This window comes from Perognathus longimembris, chromosome 3, assembly GCF_023159225.1.
Source record: "Perognathus longimembris pacificus isolate PPM17 chromosome 3, ASM2315922v1, whole genome shotgun sequence".
In the NCBI taxonomy this organism is placed as follows: domain Eukaryota; kingdom Metazoa; phylum Chordata; class Mammalia; order Rodentia; family Heteromyidae; genus Perognathus; species Perognathus longimembris.
In genome coordinates, this window is record NC_063163.1 from 7,452,185 (window position 1) to 7,477,063 (window position 24,879).

The 24,879-nt window shown below is 36.4% G+C and overlaps 1 protein-coding gene across 2 annotated transcripts in view; it reads right to left on the reverse strand.

Annotated features, from left to right (window-relative positions):
- The window catches only part of Pcca (propionyl-CoA carboxylase subunit alpha), a 310,079-nt gene that overhangs the window by 118,546 nt on the left and 166,654 nt on the right, over positions 1 to 24,879 (reverse strand). For both annotated transcript variants that reach the window (XM_048341133.1, XM_048341132.1), the window contains exons 17-18: positions 20,001 to 20,111; positions 14,363 to 14,465 (exon numbers count right to left, since the gene is read on the reverse strand). In XM_048341133.1, the coding sequence (XP_048197090.1) occupies positions 14,363 to 14,465; positions 20,001 to 20,111 (214 nt within the window). The remainder of the gene's footprint in view (positions 1 to 14,362; positions 14,466 to 20,000; positions 20,112 to 24,879) is intronic.

A 24,879-nucleotide genomic window follows, 5' to 3' on the forward strand; every position in this document is an offset into this window, starting at 1 on the left:
TAGATACTCAAAAACTGGTTTTCCTTCGTCCCACTACCTATGTGGGTGTGAAGTACACAGTTAAAACAATGCTAATGGTCAAAGAACCATCAAAAAATGCTTCATCATAACTTTCCCAGTGGGTGGTCTGTAAAATGATCAGGATAATATGCTGCATTCCACAGTCACTGAGGTCAGTTCCTGCATACAAATCTTTGCAGGAAGAAAAAGGCCTTCAGAAAGTGGGCCATTCATCTGAACCAAGTTCAGAGAATTTCCAGCATGGTGAAAAGCTATGTTATGCAAGCACATAGATGTATTCAGTGGGGGGAGACAGAACCAGCTACATGGAGACTACAAAGGAGCCCTCCCATGGCTCATGAATAAGTCGAGGAAATGATCAGAAAAAAAAAAAGAGAGAGAGAGACAGAAAGATGTTTGGACAGATGGCCCATTTAAAATGCCTGAGACAAGAAATAGCAATTTTAATGAAACTTTAGATCTAGTATATGAGTTGTTTCTTATTTCCCCAACTGTGTGTGTGTGGTAAAATCTGAGGTGTCCACGAAGGACAAAAATTCAACTACCTGCTGAAAAATCCACTTTGACAAGGTAAGACAGAAGAAGGGTCACAAAGGAATGTTTTAGTAGTACAATAAATCCATGTTAGATGTTTCACAGAGCCATCAACCATCGAAATGAATTTTTAAAAACATGGAATGAACAGATTAAAGGAATTTTAAACAGAGGGTAAATGCCAAAACAAACAAAATTCTATTCCTAAGCAACATTAAACTTCATCACTGCAGAAGAAAGAGAAAAGCAGCAGTCGGAGAAGCCTTCAAAGCTAGGAACAGGCACAGAGGGTCAGAATTCCACCTACATGCAATTTAAACTGTGTGTGTCCAAGCACCTGAGAATGTATAGAGGAGCCAACCACAAAACTATGTGCAGGCTGGGCACTAGTGGCTCACACCTATAATCCTAGCTACTCAGGAAGCCGAGACCTGAGGACTGTGGTTTAAAGTCAGCCTGGACAGACACTATCACCAATTAGCCACCAAAAAAGAAAAAGCTGGAAGTGGAGCTGTGGCTCAAGTCATAGAGTACTAGGCTTGAGGAAGGTTAAAAAAAAAAAAAAAAAAAAAAAAAAAAGAGGGCTGGGGATATAGCCTAGTGGCAAGAGTGCCTGCCTCGGATACACGAGGCCCTAGGTTCGATTCCCCAGCACCACATATACAGAAAACGGCCAGAAGCGGCGCTGTGGCTCAAGTGGCAGAGTGCTAGCCTTGAGCGGGAAGAAGCCAGGGACAGTGCTCAGGCCCTGAGTCCAAGGCCCAGGACTGGCCAAAAATAAATAAATAAATAAATAAACAAACAAACAAACAAACTAACCAACCTGGGACTGGGAATGTGGTTTAGCGGTAGAGTGCTTGCCTAGCATGCATGAAGCCCTGGGTTCAATTCCTCAGCACCACATAAACAGAAAAGGCCAGACGTGGCACTGTGGCTCAAGTGGTAGACTACTTGCCTTGAGCAAAAAGCAGCTCAGGGACAGTGCTCAGGCCCAGAGTTCAAGAGGAAGAAAGGGAGGGAGGGAGGGAGGGAGGGAGGGAGGGAGGGAGGGAGGGAGGGAGGGAGGGAGGGAGGGAGGAAGGAAGGAAGGAAGGAAGGAAGGAAGGAAGGAAGGAAGGAAGGAAGGAAGGAAGGAAGGAAGGAAGGAAGGAAGGAAGGAAGGAAGGAAGGAAGGAAGGAAGGAAGGAAGGAAGGAAGGAAGGAAGGAAGGAAGGAAGGAAAAGATACCTGTATTCCTGTGCTTATTATAGCAACAGATAAAAAGATAAGGGAAAATGTGCTATATGTAAAGTAGTGGAATACTATTCAGCCATAAAAAATGATGAAATCCCATCATCTGTAGCAACAAGGACAAGATAGACAATATAATGGAAGAAATATGCCAGAAACAAAAGGACAAATACCACATGCTCATGGAACTAAATAAGGTGATTTCCTAAAAGTAGACAGAAGACTAGTGGTTACTAAAGCTAAGAAGGATAGGAGGAAGAGGTAGAGTATAGACAAGAAGAGTAAACTTTACTCCAAAACAGGGTGCTTGCAGTTTACACCAGAGATTATGAAAAGAAAAATCAGACTTAAGATTTACAATTTTAATGTCTATAAATTGTGTATGGTAAGTGCTTTCCTCTTTTATTACATATATATTTATTGGGTAGAATATAATAATGTGACATATGTATACAGTGTGAAATGGTCAAATCAGGAAAAAAAGCTTTTCCACTTCCTTAAGAATTTACTATTTCTTTGTGCTGAGAACCATAAAATTTACAAATATATATATATATATGTGTGTGTGTATGTATGTATAACATATACATATATATGTAAACAATGAAACAAAGTTTGGATTGATGCCAGCTCAAATCTAATAGTACATAGAAAATATGTCCTGCCCTCCTTTTGTTCTCTTATTCTGTGTTCCTCATCTTGTAATTACTGCTTGTACACTTGTCCTTTAAGTCAGAAAAATGGGGGAAAGATGCCACACAGTAAAAGCACATTTATGGTGTCTTCTTTTATCATCACTGGTACCTTTTATGTGTATTTAAACTATTTGTTCACTGTTTTTCATTTCCTTCTCCTTCCTTCCTTTCTTTTTTGCCAATACTGGGGCCTGAACTCAGGACACTGTCCCTTAGCTTTTCTGCTCAAGGTTGGCACTCTACTAATTGAGCCACACCCTCACTTCTGGCTTCTTGCTGGTTTACTGGAGATAAGAATCTCTGGGATTTACCCCAGATCCTAGCCTCCTGAGTGGCTAGGATTCCAGGCTTGGGCCGCTGGTACACGACCTCCATTCCTGGTTCTTGTAGACTGCCAGCAGCCAGTCTCCCAGGTTTTACTAACTTGAAAAGACCTTCACGTTGCCATCATTTTAAAAAGATAATTTTGCTAATATAACATCTGTGGCTGACCTTTTTCAACAGAGCAATCTACATATCTTTTCTGGCCTCCACAAAACTTGGGAAGTTCTTAATCTTACTGAAAATCAATTTTATGTGATGAATCAGCTTTTTTTTCCTTACCACTTTCAAGATCTGCACAGTGTGGATCTCTCCTACTTGCATTTTAGCAAGATTCTTGAATATACCGACTAATGTTATTCACCAAATGTAAATTTGGCCATGATTTCTTAAAATTTTCTTTCTGTTCCTTTCTGTTCTCCATGTGGGACCCATAACACTTCCATGTTGCTATCCTTGATCTTGTCTTTTTATGTGTAAATCTCTACTTAATCTTCTTCATTTTCCTTTGTTTACCACACAACAGATCTTAATTGATGTAGCTTCACAGATGAAGACTCACTCATTCTTCTGCCAATGAAAATTCTGCTTTTGAACCCATATAATAAATACTTTTCTATTTTAGTCATTTGCTTTTCACCTCCCAAACTTTTTTTTTTTTGCCAGTCCTGGGCCTTGGACTCAGGGCCTGAGCACTGTCCCTGGCTTCTTCCCGCTCAAGGCTAGCACTCTGCCGCTTGAGCCACAGCACCGCTTCTGGCCGTTTTCTATATATGTGGTGCTGGGGAATCGAACCTAGGGTCTCGTGTATCCGAGGCAGGCACTCTTGCCACTAGGCCATATCCCCAGCCCCTCCCAAACTTTTATTTGCTGTTTTATCATTTATATCTCTTTATCAATATTTTTTACTTACTGCTTGACATAACTGCCCTTTAATTCTTCAGCTCTCATTTTATTTTGTTCTCTACACATATTTATTTATAACAAGCTATTTAGGGTCGTTGTGTCCTAAGTTCAAGATTTAGATGCTCCCTAAACAACTACTATTTATTTCTTCTTACCCTGTGGATAGGCCATATTTGCATGCTTCTCTGCATGTCTTGTAATTCTGTCAAAAACTGAATGTTTGGGCTGGGGATATGGCCTAGTGGCAAGAGTGCTTGCCTCATATACATGAGGCCCTGGGTTCAATTCCCCAGCACCACATATACAGAAAACGGCCAGAAGTGGCGCTGTGGCTCAAGTGGCAGAGTGCTAGCCTTGAGCAAAAAGAAGGCAGGGACAGTGCTCAGGCCCTGAGTCCAAGCCCCAGGACTGGCAAAAAACAAACAAACAAACAAACAAACAAAAAACCTGAATGTTTTACATAAAATAGTATGGCAAACAGGAAACTAGGTTCCTTCTCTCATGACCACCTGGACTTTTCTTTCCTGGGCTGGCAGTCTACAGAGTTGTGAACTCTTGATTTTATGCCCATCTATCCTATTTAATTTAAAATTTTCTAAGGACAGAGAATATTTTGTTACTGACGTAAACCCATGCATCTCAAATTCTGATGGCAAAGGTTATCATCATTAAAGGATATAGAGAGAAATTTACAGAAAGGGAAGATTTTCAAAAAAGTATAATTCAGAGTTTATCCTACTGATTAATGTGAAAGCTTTATTGGTTACATTAGGACACAAACAACAAAGAAGGGAATGTTTTTCAATAACAGTTCACTATCCTTCTTCACCTTTGATTTTTATTTGTATTTCTTAGTATTTTCCAAATTCCATACAATTTGTTCATGTAAGAGTTTCACTGAAACTATTAGGCATAAAGTTGAAAAGATTATTTGAAAAAAGGGAAATCCCATCTAGTCAAGACAATTCAAAGAATCAAAACTTAAATATGTGCATTTTCATCTTCACTCATCTCTAAGGTGATACCACAGTGAACTGACAAACAGATACTACTATTATTGCCCAGGTGGATCTAGACAGACCTTCAGCCTCACTTTTACACTCCCCATAACTTTATCCGTCATCAATACATATATACATCGTTATCTTCACAGAGAAAAAAAGCATTACCTACTGAAAACTCGTCTTATCTTCAAAAGATATATTTTCCCATTAGCACTAATTCCATTAGTCTTTTAAATTTTCTATATATCTCACTAACAAATCTCTCTAAACCAATTTTAAATCCTTTTCTGGAACAAGGCTGAACATAAAACATATACAAATACTGCTTCATTACCTACAGAAAATTGCTTTATACAGATGGGCTAACTTGGATTTTTAATAATAATCTTTGTATTATGTAAATTAATCTTTTGGCATTTTATTATAAATGCACTGATGGTGTTGATTTAGTTTCAATTCAAAAATCAAGGATTTCATTATACTATAAAACATATCCAGAGTTCAATGTATTTAAGGGGGGTTAAACAAAATGCAAACATTTAATGCAACATTAAGCATGTGAAATAAAAACTTGATTGCCTAAAGAAAGCATGCTATGCTGTTACCCTAGTGACAGGTTAAAAAAGGGATTGTGAGCTGAATAGCTGTATGATATGAAATTAAAATGTTTCACATTGAACAATCCAAGATGAATTGGGAAAGGTTAGAGTAGAGGAGAGAGAAATCGATTCTCCAATGGCAATGGTGAATGGGAACGAAGTATGAATAGGATTTGCCAGTGGGGTGTAACAGCTGCCAAATATCCTGCAGCCAAAGAATTACAATAATACTGATGAAGTGTGCAAGAGCTTTGGGAATCATTGCAGGGAACAGAGAAATTCTCCACAACAATGAGCTTATTCTATCTTCCAATCAGCCCTCATGATACAATCAAATTGAAGAAAAATATTTTAAATGTAATATTTAGCAAAAATTATAAATGGCTATTTTATCTACTTAACCAATACATTGCACTTAAGATCACTTAGATTTCTAAGTTATCTAAGACAGTCACATTAAATAACTGAGACTCTCTTAACAAACAGTTTTTTAAGGTTATTTTTCTATATTCTTGCTGCTTTTAGGGTATTTGTTTGAACCAACAGAAACATGTTTCCAAATACATAAAGCATAGCTATATATTTAGATATATAGATACTTCCAAATATATACAGCACAGCTATATATGTTTATAAATTTACAAAGTGTTGTTTTTATTATAGTCAGTTATATATCAGAAGTACAACTTCTCTGTCTCAATGTGACTTATCAGAAATATTCATAAAACAAGTATAATACAAAAGTTGTATTTCATTTTCATAGCTGGTGTTATAATATGCCATACCCTTTTAAATTCAGAAGACATTTATTTAAATTAAAAGCCAATATGCAACTGCACAATAATATTGGATTTTCCTTGGGGATTATTTTCACATGGCTACTTTTTCCTATGTTCCTTTCCCCAGTTGTCATTCAATAGTTAAGATCACATTTCAAAACCTGAAATTGTAATCATTCAATTCAAAAACTTAATAACAGGTGAACGAATTATATCTATGAGACCAAGAAAGGCCACTTTTTTTTGTTGTTGTATAGCAAGAACAGCACCACCATCACATAGGCACACACATAATTGCTTCTGTCAGGTAAAAATCACTATGGTATCGATTCTTCATTTTATCAGGAAGCCACAGGAAGAAGGAAAATACAATTCAGATATAGACAAAACAATAGCAGAGAGAGGGAAATCAAGTGAATGTGATTTCCCCTTGTGTGGCTGTGTTTGAAAGAGTGAACTGATGGCAGACTGTGCAGCTGGTCAAGATACTTGGTGTATTCTACCAAAACTGAGTACAAAGCGCTGGTTATGCACAGTGCACGCAGCCAAGGTCATCCTTCACAAAAGTGAGTGCTTTCTTTTAACCTTTCAGGCCGAACTATTTTCATCAACATTATCATAAGCCATAGTGTTCCATTTTTTGAGTCTTTAACCTCTGCTCAAATGTCAAAAAAAGGAAATTATGAGAATAAACTAAAATCTGTGACCTCATGCAATTCAAATAGGATGGGAGCTGAAGAAGCCTTCAGTAGCCAACCCATTTCAAAGCTGCCATTTTTTAGAGGAAGAAAATGAAGCACGAGTTGAAATGCTGGCAAAGGCCTCACCACCCTGACACATGGGCATGGAGCTGAGACAAGCCCCTGACACCTCACTCAGTGCGCCTTCTACCAAGCTCTCTATCAACAGCTCTGACAATTCAGTGCTCGCTGAGGGGGCCAAAAGATCCACAGGCAATTCCAGAAATGTTCTCGCCTAAGCAAGTGACTGAAGGAAATGCCCTGCATAGAACAGTGCACTTGGTATATGTACCCTCAGTATTTAAGAGATGCAGGGTACACAATCACACTCTGAAATGTCAGTGAGCACAAATAAAATCTATCTTGACACTCTATATGCATGCAATGTTCTATCATATTAATTTTCAAAGTGCTAATGTATAATTTTTGAAAACCACTCTCCTGAAGAGAATTAATATGGCAAAATTAAAGGACAGCCTTTAAGAATGGCCCCTTTTCTGTAAAATCAGAGCAAAGCATGAGCTTCCTGTACTCACAAAAAGGCAAATAAATCTTCAAGAGAAGCCAATATTTCTTATCTCCAATTTCTCTCTGCATTTTCTTAATCATCCATCAATTCACCTTTTATTCCCAGTACACCTGGCACCCTCTAAACCCGCTCTTGTAAGGTTCGCTTGTGACTTCTAGACTTCAATGCAATGACCAACAGTCATTTTCCTTCTCTTCCACATTTTTGATTAGCATCAATTAGTTGTTCAAGGGAGTCCATATAAGTATACAATGTACCTAGCTCAGTTTCACGCCTTCTGTCACTTTTCTTTATCCCTCCTTCCCCATATCCCAAGCCAGTCTGAGTAGGCTTCATTGTTCCATTTTAACACACCTACATCAAATATTCAACAACGTCAATCTTCCCTCATGAATGCTCATTTTCCCATCACATTGGCTTCCTTACAGTTGAACTCCTGCCTCTTGGCTATTCTTTCTTCATTTGGCTCCCTGAACTCGTCCAAGCCTAGCTTTTCACCCTCCTCTGCTGCTCCTTCCGGGCCTCCTTCGCAGGATTCCTCCTCGTGTGAGACTCCTGGAGTCGAGTTCCCCAAGGCTCTGACCTTGACTTCTGCTACCTCTCACTGGTCTCCTGCCTGCTATTTCTCCTCCTTAACAATCTTTTGATCTTGTTAATATATAATGCTGCATCAAACTTTTCTTAAAGAACCTCAAAAAGTACAAATGGCTCCCATTTCACTAAGATTTTGGCTTTTAAGCCTAAATAAGTCTTTACCACAACCTATTTTCAAGATGATCCATTGCTACTACAACTAAAACTTGTTTAACAAAAACTCTTAAACCACATTGGCTTCTTGCTACTTTTCAAAAATGCCAAGCATACATAAAGATCAAGTTCTTTTCCATTTGCTACTTTCTCTCATCAGAAGAGTCTCCATCTGATACAGACAGGACTCATTCCTTCCCTCCTTTTTTCTTTTGTCCTAAGCATAATATTCTCAGCCAAACATTCTTTCCCTTTACATTAACACCTTAATGTATCCACCATTTACATTCCTTCCCTATATCCCTTCCCTGTTTGTTCTTCCTTGAAAACGCAGTCATAAGGTGTACCATCTTCAGTCATACCACAGGATACCACTGACCTGATTTATCTGTCTTCTACCTGAATGTAATGCCTGGGAATAAAAATGTCCTTACTTTTCTTTTAATCATTTTGCCCCCTGGTAAATTCTCTAACTTAAACTCATGATGATCAAAAGACGTCATTAGAAGGCATATGATTTACATTTAATATATATCTGACCCACTTATCCAGTAAGAAAGGAAAGATAAAATTTTAATACAAGATGTAAATATCTCAGCGAGGCACGATGGTACACACCTATAATCCTAGCACTTGGGAGATCAAGGAAGGAGGATCCTGAGTCCAACCAAGCCCAGCCTGGACTACATAGCAAGAATCTGTCTCAAGTAGGGGGAGAGGAGATTTCAAACCAACAGATTACATATCTGTTGGTGTTTAAACTATCAAGGCATTCCAGTTAGCAAGAGTGAAATGAGTGTAATTGCTGCCGCCATCCTTCAAACACATTATTTTGTTACTGAGAACTTAAAACAAAACAAAAAAAAAATTTTTTTTTTGGCCAGTCCTGGGCCTTGGACTCAGGGCCTGAGCACTGTCCCTGGCTTCTTCCCACTCAAGGCTAGCACTCTGCCACCTGAGCCACAGCGCCCCTTCTGGCCGTTTTCCATATATGTGGTGCTGGGGAATCAAACCAAGAGCTTCATGTGTAGGAGGCAAGCACTCTTGCCACTAGGCCATATTCCCAGCCCAACTTAAAACAATCTTAAGAGAAAATTGTTGAGAGGCATCTAACTTTCATGAGCAATGTGTTTATAAGTATATCTCATTGTACATTCACAGTAACACTCTCTATAAATTATTATTATCTCCACATTATTAATGAGGAACATGACCCAAGGGGATTAAGTAATTTATCCTAAAATAGTGACTCAGAATTGGCCAAACTAGGAAATACTCCATGTCTCTAACACCAGTGTCTGTGCACTTACACATTCACACCTAGTAGAAGTTCTAGCCAAAAGTGATGGAGAAAAAGCAAATATTATGACTTACAGAAAGGAAGACACAAAATTATGATGAATAGAAAATGTTACTTTAATTGATTACTTAGCATGTATTTCACATCAAAAAATTAATCTAAGACAGTCATGATATTCCAATTCCTTTTCAGTGACTGGCTTAGCCATAGGCAGGAAACTAATTTCTAGTCATTGAGAACTGAGAAGTAGGATCTGGGTAACTTCTGGGAAGGGCTTCTTTTTTCTTAGGAATAGTCCTCTGAAGCTGACCCTATCTAGACTTAGCTCCTAGAGTTTCTATAGCTAGTCTGCTATCAATTTCATTAGTTTTCCTTATCAATCAATAACCACAAGTGAATCCTGAATGGATTAAATGTTAAATGTTGCTAATTATTTTCTAATTGTTTATTCATAAAATAAATGTTTAGGATTCTGAACACATCCTGTGAGGAAGGGTGATGGTGAAAAGAATGAAGAAAGAAAAAAAAGCCAAAAAATTAACATACTATATATGTGCAAAAACGTTTATAAAACAGAGTCAACATGTACTTTTTTTTTTCCAGTCCTGGGGCTTGAACTCAGGGCCTGGGCACTGTCCTTGAGCCTCTTTGTGCTCAAGGCTGGTACTCTATCACTTTGAGTAGTTTATTGGAGTCTCACAGGCTGGCTTTGAACTGCGATCCTCAGATATCAACCTTCTGAGTAGCTAGGATTACAGGCATGAGCCACCAGTGCCCAGCTAACATTTACTTTTAAAAACCTTGGAACATATATATTGTATGAAAGTAAATAATATTGCCCACACTTGGTCCTGAGGAGCTCTAAAGTGAATCAAGTCCCCTCCCTAGTTCTTAAAAGATGACAAGTATGCCCTCTATTAGGGATGAGAGGTTTGGTCATCAGTCACTCCACTATGAAGGGAAGATGAAATTCCAATACCACAAAAAGTATCATGATAATTATAAATTAGATAGTTTACCAGAAAGAAAATAATCATGGAATTAAGAAGGCTGAGTGACAAAACATAGGAAAAGATAGAAGACAATTTGCACAGCTACAAAACCCAACAAAAGAAAGGAATCGATACGGGGGGGGGGGGGGTGGTGGAGGAACAAATAGAAAGTAAAACTATGTGGCGAAGGGAGAAGAGGCTTCTCACTAGTGTCTGACAAGTGTGAAGTAGCAAGGATGGACCTGAGCCAGTACAAAGCAGGTTACCATGGTTCTCAGAAAGGAGAATTCCTGGTCCATGAACAACATTTGGATCTAAGGAAAACAGGCATTATGAGCCAAATTAAGTTAAAGATTACTGAAAGGAAATAAAATATTACACTTATTTTTTTATAATCATTATCAATTAGTGAAACAAATTACTGTGCCAAACTATTATACCAACACAATCACTTTGGTTTCACATAATATAAAGTGATCATTTTATAGAGCTTTTAAAGATTATGTCCTGCTAGTTGAAAATGTTTTTATTTTAATGGCAATTTTGGTGTTGGAAATTGAACCCTGGACATCATGCATGCTAAGTACACATGCTAACACTGAGTTACACTCTCACCCCAATTCCAAGTATTAAAGAATGATTATAAATAAAAATGCTTTCATAGTCACTGTATATTTATGTAAGAAATTAGGTCCATCGAATTTATTGTATAGTCATCCTAAAAAGACTACTATTGTTTCTGACATTAATTTTTTTTCTAAAATACATGCTATCATTTTACTATCTAAATACTATGGGTACATATTAATGTATTTTTCCAACTCATAAATGATGAAAGAGTAAAAATCCACAGAGGAACTGGGAAAATAAGACCAGTGCCAAAACAAGTAACATAAAGGAAGGGCCATGGGCTACTGGTCTGGAAGCAAAAACATTACATCAACATACCCAGAAGCACTGTGGAGCCACACCTGGATGTCAACTCTCAGACCCCATTCCCAGGCCAAATGTTTCCAAAGACCTCTTAATGATAAATAGGGGAAACAGTCACAACATAATAGTAAGTGTTCAAAAGATAATTTAACTATATTCCTAGAATGAATCTAATTATGTGACATATATGTGCTGAACATGTATGTACTAAAAAAGAAAAAGCAAACTTTAAAAAGTAATTATTGAAGGACTGTGAGGCTACAGAAAATTTTTACTCTTGGTTTTTTTTTTTTTAATTTCATTTAGTTTTGTCAGTTGTGGGGCTTGAACTTAGGGCCTGGGAGCTGTCCCTGAGCTTTTTTTGCGCAAGGCTGGCTCTCTACCACCTTGAGCCACAGCTCCACTTCCAGTTTTTAGATGGTTAACTGGAGGTAAGAGTCTCATGGCCTTTCTTGCCAGGGCTGGTTTTGAACCATGGCCCTCAGAGCTCAGCCTCCTGAGTAGCTAGGATTATAGATATGAGCCACCAGCACCAGGGGCCTCTTTATTGTTTTAATTCTATTCAGTCTTGCCCCAGAATAAGTCAGCAACCTCAAAAAATAGCACATATACATTAAAAAAAAATCAATCAGTTCAGCTGAGGTCATTGTAGATACTTAGGAGGCTGAGAACAGATCATGGTTTGAAGGCAACCTGGACAGAAAAGTCTATAAGAATCTTATTTCCAATAAACTACTTAGAAACAGCCAGAAGTCGTGCTGTGACCCAAGCAGTAGAGCACTATCCTTGAGCAAAGAAGCAGCTCAGGGACAACAATCTGGCTCTGAGTTCAAGCCCCAGGACTCACACACTCACACACACACACACACACACACACACACACACACACACACACAAAAAAAAAAAAAAAAAACAGGTCATTTTTAGTTATACTTAGGACCTTAAAATAGCAAAGGTCCACATAATAACCAAAGATACGGTAGTAATAATAATAAAAGAATAGAGAATAATAAAAGTTGATGCAAGGTATAAAGTTAGGGCTTGAAAACCAAAGCTAGACTCTTTCCTGCATATTCAACTAAAACAGCAGTATCCACAGAACTCGGTGGAAATAGAGAGGTCATGATGAAAGTTTCTCGTGTTGCCCAATGAAAAACCATTAACTGCTTGTGGCTATTAAGCCCTTGAAATATATGTAGCATAACTGAGACACTAGATTTTGGGTTTATTTTTAATTGCCACAAATAGTTGGTGGCTACCTCCCAAACATCACAACCACAGAAAAACAACTGATTCAACTACTTTCCTCTTCTTCCCAACCATTCAGTAATTCATTGACACTCTAAATCCTCATCTCTCCCTGGATATATACCAAATCATAACTTACAAAAAGTTATATGTTAAGCTTCCTCTTAACAGAACAAACCACATTAGCCATTAAGATACAGGCTAGGGAAAATCTGGAACCAACCCAGATACCCCTCAGTAGACGAATGGATCAGGAAAATGTGGTACATATACACAATGGAATTTTATGCCTCTATCAGAAAGAATGACATTGTCCCATTTGTAAGGAAATGGAAGGACTTGGAAAAAATTATACTAAGTGAAGTGAGCCAGACCGAAAGAAACATGGACTCTATGGTCTCCCTTATTGGGAATAATTAGTACAGGTTTAGGCAACTCATAGCAGAGCATCACAAGGCCCAATAGCTATACCCTTATGAACACCTAAGACGATGCTAAGTGAAATGAACTCCATGTTATGGAGACAATTGTTATCTCACAGTTGTAACTACTTTCAACATCCCATGTGTATCTGTAGCTTCTACTATTGATGATGTTGTTGTATCACCTTCCTGTGGTTGTACCTACACTATCTCTGTAATCTTATCTGAGTATATTGGAAACCGTGTATACTGGTATTGGAACTAGGAAATTGAAAGGGAATACCAAAATTGAGAGACACAGGGTAAAAAAAGACAAACAACTACAATAGCAATACTTGCAAAACTGTTTGGTGTAAGTGAACTGAACACCTCAGGGGGAAAAAGGGGAAGGGGGCGGGGTGTATGAGGGACAAGGTAACAAACAGTACAAGAAATGTATCCAATGCCTAACCTATGAAACTGTAACCTCTCTGTACATCAGTTTGATAATAAAAATTTGAAAGAAAAAAAAAAGATACAGGCTAGGGTGAAATGAGAGAGTGAAGATGAGAGTTGAATATGATCAAAGTACTTCACACCCACCAATGAAAACAGGATAGTGAAACCTTTTTAAATGATTGAAAAAAATGTATGTAAGGAGATTTTTTAAAGTAGTAGAGGTGGTAAAGATGATCAAAGAATATTTGAAAGTATAGAATATCACAATAAAATTTCTTTGTACAAGTAATATACACAAATAGAAGTAGGAAGGGGAACAGATACAGCTTAAACTCAAAGTTCCTCATCAAAGTACCTGCTTCCTAGGAAAGAATATAAATTTCTAGCTTGTGCTTTCAAAGCTACTTGGTCACTTGCTATCTTCTTTTTTCTTCTTGTGGAAAAGGAAAATAAATTGAACATAACTCTGGAAGCTCAGAGGAATACCTTAGTGCTTAGCAATAATTATGGGAACATGGCTTTACTTCCCATTTGTAGCTATAGTTTCTGTGATGTATATGTGTTTGTATGTATTTTTAACTGTCTGGATTCATTCCTAATACTCTATCTTAAAGCCATTTTCAAGACTACTGAAACCACAAAGCAGAAATAACAAATACAAACTAGATGAGTATATTTACCATCTAATTTCATAGTATCTTCTTACCTCTACTAGCAAGATTCTTTTTTCTTTTCTGAATTTTAAAAAGAATGTTAAAATGAAATATATACAATATTACAGTTAAGCGGTATGATTTCATTATACTTCCCCAAAGACCCATAAGAAGTTCTAGAACTGAGATCAGTGGATCATTCACTGACTTTTTCATACAGATAAAGTTATAAGTATTTTCTACTCATTCTGTTTTCAAAAACTTGCCATACCTCGTATGCTGGTAAAATTGACGTGCCCGTAACTGGGATGCCACGAACAATGATGATGCTATCGCCAATAACTGTTTTTTCTCACTCTCTGATAAAATATGTCCTATGGGAAATCAATTCATCAATCAATCATCCATATATAATGTTAACATCTGTGCTTCTATACTACAACATTACTATCAATTCAAAAACAAGCATTTCATCAGGCTTCTATTATGGAGTTAGTATAGCACACAGGTCAGGAGTATAAGAGTTTAATAAGACAATAACGTCTGCTCACTTAGAAAAGAAAACCTCGAAAGAGTTACCTGGGCCAAGTAGTCTTACTCAAGGCCTTCCACTGGCCTAGTAAGACTAGGTGGCATAGCTGAGAGTTATCAAACAGGTAAGCCTGCCCCATTTGCAGAATTCTAAAAGAAGTAGGTGTGAATCAAGAAAGGAAAACAGATTCTCCAAAATACAGGTGAGCCCTTCCCTCAAGAGTTCTGCAAACATAACACAACGTCTAATACTAGTTACCACAGTACTATATACCAGAGAGAAGACAGAGCATCAAACAGTACAGTACAACAAAAGCAATATTTTACAACGCATTGACAAAAACAATAAGTAGCTACCTGAACTTATTTCAAAGAAATGATGTAATGTGAACATTATATCCAAAAATTATTCAAAATGATAATGAAACTAAAAATGTCCAAAATTAACATAAATTATTTTAACTCTACAAACCATTTTTCTATGGAGAAGTGTTTCATAAAACAGAAGACTATAGTAAATCCCATCATTCCTCTGTGAGACAAACCCAGATAATACATCAACACTTACACAAGCATGAGACCTACCAAATAGTTCTGGGAATTCAACCAGAGAGCTTTACATATTATTATTTTTCTTTCTAGAAATTTTTAAAAAACTGTGTTTTTTTTTTGTATACCCAGAGGAAAAACTATTTTTCACAAATCCTGATTTCTGACAGTCAGTGAAGCTTTCCAACATAACCTCTAAGCTTTCTTCAGAACTGTGAAAAAGGATTCCCCTATTATTCCTTCCGAAATTATCTTTGATTTGTCCATTTTTCTTCCCATGAAATTCTGATACATACACTCTATTATACCTGCATTCCTTATCTCTTATTTTCTGCATTTTATTCTCATTACATTTTTGCCATGTTTCTGATATTTCTCCCATTGTCTATTTTTCATTTTATTAATTTTATCTGTCTACAAATAATTGAACAAGAGGGTTACAATTTAACATTTCCATTTATGTGTACAGAGCATCTTGACCAGACTCACCCCTTTCAGATCATTCTCCTCCCTTCCTCTCTATCCTTTGTCCTAGCAGTCACATCACTTGCTCACTTCCTTTTTCACATATGTACATTGAGTATTAAGATGATATTCACCCACCATTCCTTTTTCCATACATCTTCCCCCTTGTGCTAGCCTCTCCCCATTCAAAGCACATTTCAGCTTCCTATTCATCATTTTGTTAAATGGCCTGTTAATTGTTACTTCTCCCATTTATTTTGGGGGGTCTCTCATTCAGTTCTTAACAGTGACCATATTATATTCTATATTGCTAAAATGTTTTGTGTCTAAAAACCACACTTTTTAGTTGTTCAAGTCTTTCTAACTTAATAAACTTAAGCATTCTTCTTATTCTTCAGTGTGCAAAGTCATCTATTTTCCACAATAGCCATCTTAAAATCAAGCACCTTCAGTATTCATGGATTCATCTATGCCTCCTCTCTAGATAGGTATCCTTTCCCACTTTACAATAGTGGCTCTGTTCTGTTTGTTCTCAATTCTTAGGTCAAAGGGTTAAACAATGGTTTGTTGGGTATATGTTTAACAATTAAACCAACTGGGGTGTGAGGGAAGAAATAAGCCTCAGTATGGGGCTTTTACTAATTTCCTTGAAGGAAATATTCTCCATGGCTGATTTCAAACTACCAACAGACATCAAAGAGGTTGGCTTAGGAAAATAGACACACATGGCTCTCACGATGCAATATGGCAGCTTCTTGAAGCGTTCTTGGAGACATGTTCACAATTCAAAATGATACCTTAGGGTGCCTTAAGGCACCCTAAATTCCTAACTCAAAATTGTTTTCTTTTTTCTCTGTTCTTGAGACATTTTTCTTTTTATCTTTTCTCAGCACTTACTCTATGCTGTCTAGTAGTACTGTGAGCTCTTCCATGATTATTGGTCCTATGCTATTCCTTAATGACAGGAAAAATAAATTATCCATTTCTTATCTTCTTCTAGAGCCTACTTCAGTCTTTACTGAACGACTTTGCTGACTGAAATTCAGTCCAAATTATCCTAATACAACTTTTAAAGGTATAAATATACTTGACTAAATGCAGCGCATAAAGGAAAAGCATAACTCATTGTATACTTTTCATGATGAATCAATGTTTACCAAAAATCTAACCTTTCAGAAGAAAATTATAATCCTGACAGTTACTTTGATGGAGCTTGAGGTTAATGAGTACGAAGAAAACAGAAAAAATAAGTCTGAAATGCTCATTATAGGCCAACTGAATCTTAAAATATCTTCTTAATTTTTTCCTTTAGTTAAGAATCAAATGAAAATAGCTTTTCAACATTAAAATCTAAATAGTTAACAAGAACAATGTTGTATATATCCCATTATTAAATTTTTTATACAATGATCTAAAAAGTTCAAAGCTAAGAAATTTTGGTGAAATTGTCATAGTCCACAAATAGATTTGGGAAAATAAACACGTAGTGTAGAAATTTTTAATGCAGTCATAAAGACAGGCACTTGCCTATAAACAGTGATTGGGAAAGGGGGACAGATGGGAAGCAGATGGGTAATCCCGAAGGGGCAAAATGACCTGGCCTCAAACATATTGAGAAGATCCTGCACTAACTTCAGTTGCCACTTCCTGCTGTTTCTTTCGAGCACATATATATTAAACAGTCAAGGATGATAGTTTAATATATGTAAGACCTGCTCTGAGGGAAAAACCTTAGGAAAGATAAACAAAGTAACCTGGGGAAGAACTGGAGATAGTAGCCATTCAGAAAGAAGAAAAAACTCGCAAGAAAATAACACAAGGGATAAGAAATACACATTAAGAATGGCAAATACAGGCATGTGCTTTCAAAGTCGTTAGAGGCAATATGACAACATGTAGAATATCCCAATTGAAAAAAATATGACTTATGAATTTGGATAGTATCGCAATTAAAATAGTACTCAAACTGGAACTGAAAATCTTAGGACTGGGTCTAGGAATGTGGCTTAGTGATAAGCACTTGCCTATCATGCACAAAGCCTTGAGTTTAATCAAAAGTACTACTTCCCCCATGGTCGGTCCCACTCTCCCACTGACCATCTTCTGATCTCATTATTTTACTAGTTGTTTAGCCTTAACAACCAGCCTCTTTGGGCTTTAGTTGTCTCACATGAAAAATAAAGACTGAGAGTAATCATTGCAAAGGTTCTTTTTAACAACTTCTGACAATTACAATACTGTGATCCTTTTTAGTATAGCCTAAGGAAAAAAGTTACAATGTCAATACTGATAATACCTTACCATAAAGGATTTTGATAAGGAAATAAAAATTAAACATATCAGAAAACTGATATATTAAGGTTCTAAGTAAATTTCTAAGCTTGAAGGTAACCCCTTCTCTAGAGCATTTGGAACATTTTTCATTGTGGCTAAATGTTCAGTACAGAGTCATCAACCCCAATTAGAAATTTTAAGTGCCCCATATACACATATACTCACATGTAAATGTATATGCATATACACAGAAATATGTAACATTGTTCTGAAGGTCAAGGTCTGAAAAGTTTTCACCTTTTTCTCCTGCCTGCTGTTTCCTATCCTATCACCTTCACAGAAGCATTAGGGAGGCAGACATAAAAGCCTTTGAAAGTTCCCAAGTCTACTTCACACCTTATTACAACTTTTAATCCAAACTATAGAAAGGACAAGCAAAGTATCAGAATCAAAACAGAATAAACTAAGTATCTCGATATGTGTACAGATAATTTTAAATATCAAAAGTTATCCCTTTTCATCGATTTTATGAAGAAGATATTTTTTATGAATTCAGTAAATACTTAGTATCTATTATGGTACTACAATAAAAAAATCAGTAATCTAAATAGTTCAGACCTCATGAAAACAATAAATACTAATGAAATAATCACTCAAGTATAAAACTGCAATTATGTTAAGGGTATAATGTTTACAAATGTAAAAATTTGTATTTTTCAAAACTCACAAGTTTTATGCTTTTGAACATGATAAATAATGAGTTTTTTAAAGCCTAAAAAACCGAAATTGTCTGGGGGTGGGAGGGTGTCCTGGGGCAGAAATTCGGCCTGGGCACTGTCTCTGAGATTTTACTCAAGGCTAGTGTTCTACCACATAAGCCATAGCCATACTTCTGGGATTTGGGTGATTAACTGGGAGATAAGAGGCTCATGGACTTTCCTGCCCAGGATGGTCGAACTGCCATCTTCAGATTTCAACCTTCTGAGTAGCTAGAATTATAGCTACCAGCTTAATTTCTCAATAATAATGATTAAACTCTATATAACATTGATATTCTCAAAGAAGGTTCAAAACCAGTTTCTGGCAGTTAATATTACAAAATTCTGAATTAAAAACTGCTTTGAAAATACATACCAGAGCTCATCTACATGTCAAACTGAATTGACATATAGCTCCCAATATGACTATGTAAGTCATTTTATATACTGAAATACTAAATGGAAGACTAACTAAATTCCCAAGTCCATCCATTAACAACGTATCTAGATGCTCTGGCTGTTACCTCCATATCATCTCTATCAAGTTTCAGGTAACCTCTGAGGGTCTTAACAATACATGTTATCATGTTTTCAATGCTCACTAAAGATTACCTCTTCGTTCCCACTTGATAAGTTATTTTCTACCACTTGGAAATAGTCTCATAACTTTCCAGTACTAAATTTCGGACTCATTTCTCTGAAATTTCATTTATTTAAAACATGTCAAAACAAAAACCATCTTTTTAGGCATCTTCATTATCATTAATAGGATCAGCGTCCAATTTCCTAAAAATATCGGTGCTAGTTTTTATAAAGATATATATTACTAAAGATGAGTTCTTATTTATACTCATGTCAGTAAAGAATAAAACCTATGGGAGTGGGGGGAGGTAAAATGGGAGAAAATGAGGGAGGGGATAACATTGTTCAAGAAAAAATGCACTCATTATCTTATGTAACTGTAACCCCTCTGTATATCACCTTTACAATAAAATTAAATTAAATTTTAAAAAAAGAATAAAATCTGATTTGACTTTCAAGAACCAGATCAGTAAGACAACAATCTATCTAGCTATATAACCATGAACTAGATTCACAGAACATTTCACGTAGCTGAATTTCTCATTCAACAAAATTACAGGTTATTACATTCATGAGTCATCCTTAAACACTCAAAATCATAAACATTAATAGCCTAGAATACTGTATACATTAATAAACTATAAGCCCAAAAGTCTTTAATTTCTACATATTAAAGCTTCACATTACATTAAGGCATAAAAGATCTTTTAAAAAGCTTCTGATAACTAAAATATTCTAGCACATACAAACCTTTAAAGCCATCAGGATATACTTCAGAGAGAAATTTAGTGGTGATGTCACCTTTTATAAAGCGGGAGTTGATAATCACCTCTCGAAGTAATGCAATATTATGTGTAACACCTAAAAATTTAAAAATATCAGGGTGAATTGGAGAACAATAAATGAGTCAAACATCTAATTCTTAATAGAGAAACATCATCACTGTCCTATGACCTAGAAAAAATTATTCCATATTACTTATCCCTTGACTTCAAGTAATAGTAACAAATATTTGAATGCAAGGTATCAATAAAATTTTAAATAGAAACTTAAGCTTGTCATGCCAAGTCCACTCATTGGAAGAGATAAATGATTTGTCAGTAAACAAGACCACAAACTACTAACTAGAAAGAGAAGAAAATGAACCTCAACTCCAAATCCAGAGACAAAAATTAATTCAAAAATGGACCACAAACCTAACCATAAAACCTAAAACCATTATTAAGACCTATAGAAAAAAATGCAGGAGGAAAAGGACTTTTACCTTGGGTTGAACAAAAGATTCTTATCTCATACACAAAAACAACATGAATCATAAAAGTATCAATAAGTTGTATTTTTATCTAAATGTAGAAACGTATTTGGGATTACATAAAGGACACATAATTATAATACAACAAGTAAAACATTTTTAAAAATACAGGCAAGGAGCTGGGCACCAGTAGCTCATGCCTATAATCCTAGCTACTCAGGAGGCTTAGACCTGAGGACCGCAGTTCAAAGCCAGCCTGGGCAGAAAAGTTCATAAGACTTTTATCTCCAATAAACTACTCAGAAAAAGCTGTAAGTGGTATTGTGGCTCAACTGGTAGAGTGCTAACCTTGAGCACAAAGAAGATCAGGGACAGTGCCCAGGATCAGCAAAAAATAAAAAATAAATTACAGGCAAGGATCTAAGCAAACATTTCAGAAAATGCCCAGTAAGCTCAAAACAGTTGTTCACAATCATTATGATCACAGAAAACAATAAGCCTGGTGCCAGTTGGCTCATGCCTATCATCCTAGCTACTCAGGAGGCTTAGACCTGAGGACCGCAGTTCAAAGCCAGCCTGGGCAGAAAAGTTCTTAAGACCCTTATCTCCAATAAACTACTCAGAAAAATATGTAAGTGGTATTGTGGCTCAACTGGTAGAGTGCTAACCTTGAGCACAAAGAGGCTCAGGGACAGTGCCCAGGATCAGCAAAAAATAAAAAATAAAATAAAATAAATTACAGGCAAGGATCTAAGCAGACATTTCAGAAAATGCCCAGTAAGCTCAAGACAGTTGTTCACAATCATTATGATCACAGAAAACAATAGGCCTGGTGCCAGTTGGCTCATGCCTATCATCCTAGCTACTCAGGAGATCTAATTACAGATTGAAACTAATCTGGGCAGAAAAGCCTGTGAGATTCTACCTCCAATTACTAGCAAAAAGTCAGAAGTGGAGGTGTGACTTGAGTGATAAAGAACCATCTGTGAGTGAAAAGGCTGAGCAAGAACATGAGGCTTAGAGTCCAAGCCCCAGTACCAGTACAAAAAAATAAATACAATGAAGGAAGGAAGGCACTACATGCCAATTTACAAGGCTAAAATAAGAAGATATTACTGTTACTAAAACAATAAAAACCACTAATTCTAAGGCTAAAAATTAAGGTGAATAATATCAAGCATTGGCAAGGTGTGAATAAATGTAATCTTCACATCCTGTAGTGACAATATAAAAATTGCATACTCAGTCTGGAACAGTTTGGCAGTTTCTGAAAAAAAAATACATACTTATCATGTATGCTCATTGGATGATTCATACACAATCTAAACATTCGTTATCATGTGAATAAATCAATGAAGTGTGGTTTGTAGATATGATGGAAGGCAATACAGCAATAAAAGGAAATGATTCACTAATACATGAAAAAAACAAAGATAAAGCTCTATAATTATACCTCATTAAAAAAGCAAGACCAAAATCAACACATGTATGGGAGTTCAGAGTATAGTTCAGGGATAGAACACTAGCCTGGCACACAAGAGGCCTTAAGTTTAATTTCCAGCACTTCCAGGGTAAAATTAGTATGTAGTATAACATTTTGGAGAATGCAAACTCATATATAGTAAGAGTATGTGGTTACAGTGGAACAAAGAACAGTATGGTGTAAACTATGAGGGAAATCCTGGAGGTGACAGAAACAAGTGAATTAGATGGACTATAGTAATCCCTCACCTATTACAGGGCTTACATTCCAAATACTCCTGCAATGGGTGAAAATCTGCAAAGTAGCAGCGCTATATTTATTATTTACTTTTAAGGCTTTGTAAATGCTTCCCACTCTCCTATAAACCTTTCCCACTCTCTTATTAACTTTTCCCACACTCTTTTTTTTTTTTTTTTTGCCAGTCCTGGGCCTTGGACTCAGGGCCTGAGCACTGTCCCTGGCTTCTTTTTGCTCAAGACTAGCACTCTGCCACTTGAGCCACAGCACCACTTCTGGCCATTTTCTATATACGTGGTGCTGGGGAATTGAACCCAGGGCTTCATGTGTATGAGGCAAGCACTCTTGCCACTAGGCCATATTCCCAGCCCCTTTCCCACACTCTTATAAACACTTGATATGCTCCATATAAATACCTAGATACTGCAAAATCCTATAATATAGCAAAACCTCCATGATATAGAATTAAAATTACATTAGAATTAGATTATAGAATTTTTAAAAACGTGATACAGTAAAGCTACAATATAGTGAAACGCAATATAGTGAGAGACAACTGTATGAGGAAATTTTGGTGGAGGATGATAGAAATAAATGTTCAGTATATCAATTGTGATAATAATAGTTTCACATCAAAAATGATCAAATACATATAAAATTTTTTAGGCAATGAACTCCAAGAACGGAAACAAGAGACATTTTTAAATTGCCATTGTTGTTGTTTATGTTTTCTTTCCTTTGTCTTGTCAGTTTGTATTTGGGAAGGTAAAGGGGAGCACAGAAAAGGTGGAACAAGGGTGAACAAATACAACAGTGGCACTCACTAGACACTATGTAGAAAATGAACTGTATATCCTGTGGGTGGAGATCAGAAGGGAAAACTGGGAAAGAGGGAAGAGGAGACACAGTTCAAAAACAACTATACTCATTACCTGGTTAAAGTAACTGTAACCCTTCTGTATATCAACTCTACAATAACAACAAATTTTTAAAAATAAAATATTAGAAGTCCATTTTAATTCAAGCATACCTCAATGGGATGGGGAACAACAAAACATGGTCAACTAATCAAATTAGATAGATAAGATAGATAGATAGATAGATAGATAGATAGATAGATAGATAGATATAGATATACACACACATATATATGCATATATATAGGATATATACCTAAGTCTTATACTATATAATAACAATTTCAAAATAAAATTAAAATAGGCCCTCGTCACAAGAGAAATACAAATGGCATGGGAGAATTCTATGATAGTAAAAGACTTTTAAAAGTATTAGACCTTGACCACCAAGATTACAAGGATGTTTGAAAGACTTGACTTCTCTTCTCCCTCTCGGCCCAGATCATTTTATGTATCTAAAGATGGAATATGAAGGATTGACTCCTGCTTTATTCCCCAAGGTCAAGCAAGACAACAGGCGCACCTGACAGGTGCACTTGAACAGGCTTGATTACATGCCTGTCTGCAGGCAGGTTATTCCAATCTGGGCCTGGCTAAGGACACCACCCTTGGTCTCCAAGGGACAACAGCCCCTCACCCCAGGTGGAGCATTCCACTGTGCGCCTGGCCAAGGACATCCTCCTGAACCCCTAAGAGACTATAACCTATTTTCTGTTTTCTGCTTCCTTGTTAAGCCCTATAAAAGCCCACCCCCAAATCCAATTCCAGGCACAACCTACAATAATCCTTCAGGAAGGTCTGTGCCCCTCACTGTTCCTCAATAAACAGTCCTCGCCTGTTGACTATTATCGAGTCCGGCCTATTCTTTTTCCGTTCTCCTCCATTTTCCCAACGATGTTTACCAAAAATAAAAGGAAATGTGCTAAGGCATTTCAAATCCAGCTGCAGCACATTATAGAGGCTTGTAAATTGCTTCTTGTTTCTTTGGCCCAGATCTTGTACCAGATCATAATAGAGTAACATCAGAAATTGAAAACAAAGGAAATTATACAAACACATAAAGATAATATAATACACTTTTGAACACTGAAGAAATTGTAAAGGAGAAGATTAAAAAACTCCTATATAGAAATGAAGGTTAAAAACAGAACTTATTAGATCCTTTGGGACACTGTGAAGACAGTCCTAACATAAGTTTATGGATATTAAATACTTATCTTAAAAAATCAGAGGTCTCAACTTAATAATAAACCTCTAAATCATAGATAAAAAAGAGCATAAAGTCAAAATTAATATATAGAAAATAATAAAATTTCGGGTAAAAATTAATGAAATGGAGAGAATAGGAAGGAAAGAAAGTTGCTCCTTTGAAAAGATAATCAAGACTGAGAAACTCTTAGCCAAACTAACCGGAAGAGAAAGGAAAACAAAATCAACAAACTTAGAAAAGAAATAGCAAATATTATAAAACATACCGCAGAAACTGAAAAATCTAAAGAAATGGATAAATTTCTAGACATATAACTCAACAAAATTGCGAAGAGAGTATACGTTACCTAAGCAGATGTAAAACAAGCAATGAAATTGAAGCTGTTATAAAGTCTCTCAACAAATAAAGACTGAAGACAGGTCAGACTCACTGCCAAATTCTATCAAACCATTAAAGGGTAATATCAATGCTTCTCAACCTTTCATAAAACAGAAACAGAACCAAGACTACCAAAGAGGCAGTATTACTCT